Raw genomic sequence first — 2,476 nt, 5'->3', positions numbered from 1 at the left:
CCTGTAATCTCAGCACTGAGGAGGCCAAGGTGGGTGGAATACCTGACTTCAGTGATTCAAGACCAGCCTGAGCCAGAGTGAGACCCCATCTCTAAAAACATAGCTGGGCATTGTGGTGAGGACCTGTAGCCCCAGCTATTTGGGAGCCTGAGGCAAGAGGATCATTGAACCCAAGAGTTTGAGGTTGCTGTGAACTAAGATGCCACGGCCCTCTACCAAGGATGACCAGGAGAGACTCTGTCTCAAAAAAAAAATTTTTTTTATTTAGGAGCTATAACTAGCCAAATACCCTTTTAAAAGAAGAAGAAAGAAACAATACACTTCCTGATTTGAAAATGCATTACAGGTGTGGCACCTATGCACTGTGGTTACAGCGCCAGCCATATACACCGAGGCTGGCAGGTTTGAACCTGGCCTGGGCCAGCTAAACAACAATGACAACTGCAACAAAAAATAGCTGGGGGTTGGGGTGGGCACCTGTAGTCCCAGCTACTTGGGAGGCTGAGGCAAGAGAATCACTTAAGCCCAAGAGTCTGAGGTTGCTGTAAGCAGTGATGCCACAGCTCTCTACCCAGGGTGACAGTGAGACTCTGCCTCAAAAATAAATTTTAAAAAAATATAGATATTCTAATCCCATGAAAATCAATGGAAAAGCAGTCAGATCCTGCAGGCCTTTGTGAGCCGTGAATGGGACTTTGGTTTTCACTGTAAACTCAAAGGAAGATCATTTAAGGGGAAATCAAGTCCTTCCATAACTTAAAAACAAGAGGCAGAGATGCCTTTAAATGAAATGAAGCAGAAAGAGGGGAATAAAAGAAACAACCCAGGCTTCCCAGAAGCCTTTTTGATTGGAGCAGAGTTTCCCAAACCACATTTTAAGGTCTGGCTTCCTCCTTGACCTTTGGCTGTCTCTCCTCTGGGTCATCTGTTTTATGCACTCCCACTTACCTGGGTGTTCTGTTACCACCTCATGTCTCTTCACATTCCAGGGTCCTTTCCTTTGTTCCAAACAGGTGATCAGGTCTGGCTTGGAGGCTGCAAGACCTGTTTTATTAGAAAAAATAAACTGACTCTTACTGAAATCCTGCAATTATCAACTTAGTTCTATGCTTAGTGGAGAAGATCATAGAAGATTTTAAAAACTCAGTTCCAAAGTACTATTTCCTGATAAACTTCAGAATGTTTAGGAAGCATGTAAAACTTGTATATTCTTGGTTCTAGTATCCAAGTGAATGAAAAATTGATGGTGGAAATCATATTTTAAGCTGTGAACAACCTATTATGCCACTGAATTTCTGGTATTACCACTAATCTAGAATGAAGGTTACAGATCAGCTCAACAAAAGGTAGGAAAAATTTCAAGATTAAAAAAAAATCTTTTTTTTCTAAATCAACAAATCCCCAAGTTTTCCTTGGAAACACAAGGATCTGAAACTCAATATAAGGCAGAGACCCCTAGAAAACATTCTACAAAAGAAGGACGCAAAATCCTTAGTGTGGAATAGGAATTGAGTATTGAAGTTATCCTCACCCAGAGAGACCAGGTTTCTGTAGTTCTCTAACATCACATCCCTGTACAAATTCCACTGAGCTGGGTCCAGGCATGCCCACTCTTCTGGAGAAAATTCTATGGTCACATCCCTGAACGTCAACAGTTCCTGAAAGAAAAACATATTATTTACAAAGTGGCCAGGGGAAGCATTCTTAATTTGACTCCAGGTAAAATGAGAAAGTGAAGAATACTGGTTTTTACTCATAAGTGATTGGAATTGTTCAAAAAGGACCACCAGAGTAGATTCTATAGTTTTCTGAATGATACAGTAAAAAATTTTGGTTGCCAACACGTTTACATTTTGGGGTAGTATATTTAAATCACACAGGATAAGTTGTATGTATATATATATGTATTTCAGATGGAAAAGTTATGCTGAGTTAGAAGGTATCTCTCAAACTTTAATGTGTGCAACAATAAACTGGAGATCTTGTTAAAATGCAGATTTTGATTCAGGGGTGAAGCCTGAATTTCTGAATGTCTAACAAGCTCACCAGTCATGTTAATGCTTCTGGCCCAGCGGAATGTGTTTCTGGACAGTCAGCAAGTGGCAGAGCATGGCTCTATCCCAGTTCATCTGACCAGAGAGCAAAGATGAGAGCCTTCATTTTCCAAAGCAAGCTACAAGCAAAGGGAATCAAAAAAAAAAAAAAGTTTCTAGATTTAATGGGATGGTTTATGCACATCGGGTTGGTAAATCTTTATGACATACCTATTAATAAAGGGAGAAATAGCTCATGCCTGTAATCCTAGCATTATGGGAGGTTAAGCACCTAGGTGGATTGAGCTCAGGAGTTCCACATCAGCCTGAGCAAGATACATCCCTCTACTAAAAATAGAAAAATGAGCCTGGTGGTGTGATGGGCACCTGTAGTCCCAGCTACTCGGGAGACTGAGGCAAGAGGATCACAGGAGCCCCAAAGT

The 2,476-nt window shown here is 41.0% G+C and overlaps 1 protein-coding gene across 2 annotated transcripts in view; it reads right to left on the bottom strand.

The window, feature by feature from the left end:
* LOC100945874 (zinc finger protein 682-like) overlaps positions 1-1,658 on the bottom strand; it is an 11,493-nt gene extending 9,835 nt beyond the window's left edge. For both annotated transcript variants that reach the window (XM_023508967.1, XM_023508966.1), the window contains exons 1-2: positions 1,532-1,658; positions 949-1,044 (exon numbers count right to left, since the gene is read on the bottom strand). In XM_023508967.1, coding sequence (XP_023364735.1) covers positions 949-1,044; positions 1,532-1,565 — 130 coding nt within the window. In that variant the 5' untranslated portion in view covers positions 1,566-1,658. The remainder of the gene's footprint in view (positions 1-948; positions 1,045-1,531) is intronic.
* Between the last annotated feature and the right edge of the window lie 818 nt (positions 1,659-2,476).

The sequence above is a fragment of the Otolemur garnettii genome, unplaced genomic scaffold (assembly GCF_000181295.1).
Source record: "Otolemur garnettii isolate 467f Iridium unplaced genomic scaffold, OtoGar3 scaffold00300, whole genome shotgun sequence".
Taxonomy (NCBI): Eukaryota; Metazoa; Chordata; class Mammalia; order Primates; family Galagidae; genus Otolemur; species Otolemur garnettii.
The sequence above is the reverse complement of the archived record's forward strand: the minus strand, read 5'-3'. Positions and strand labels throughout refer to the sequence as shown.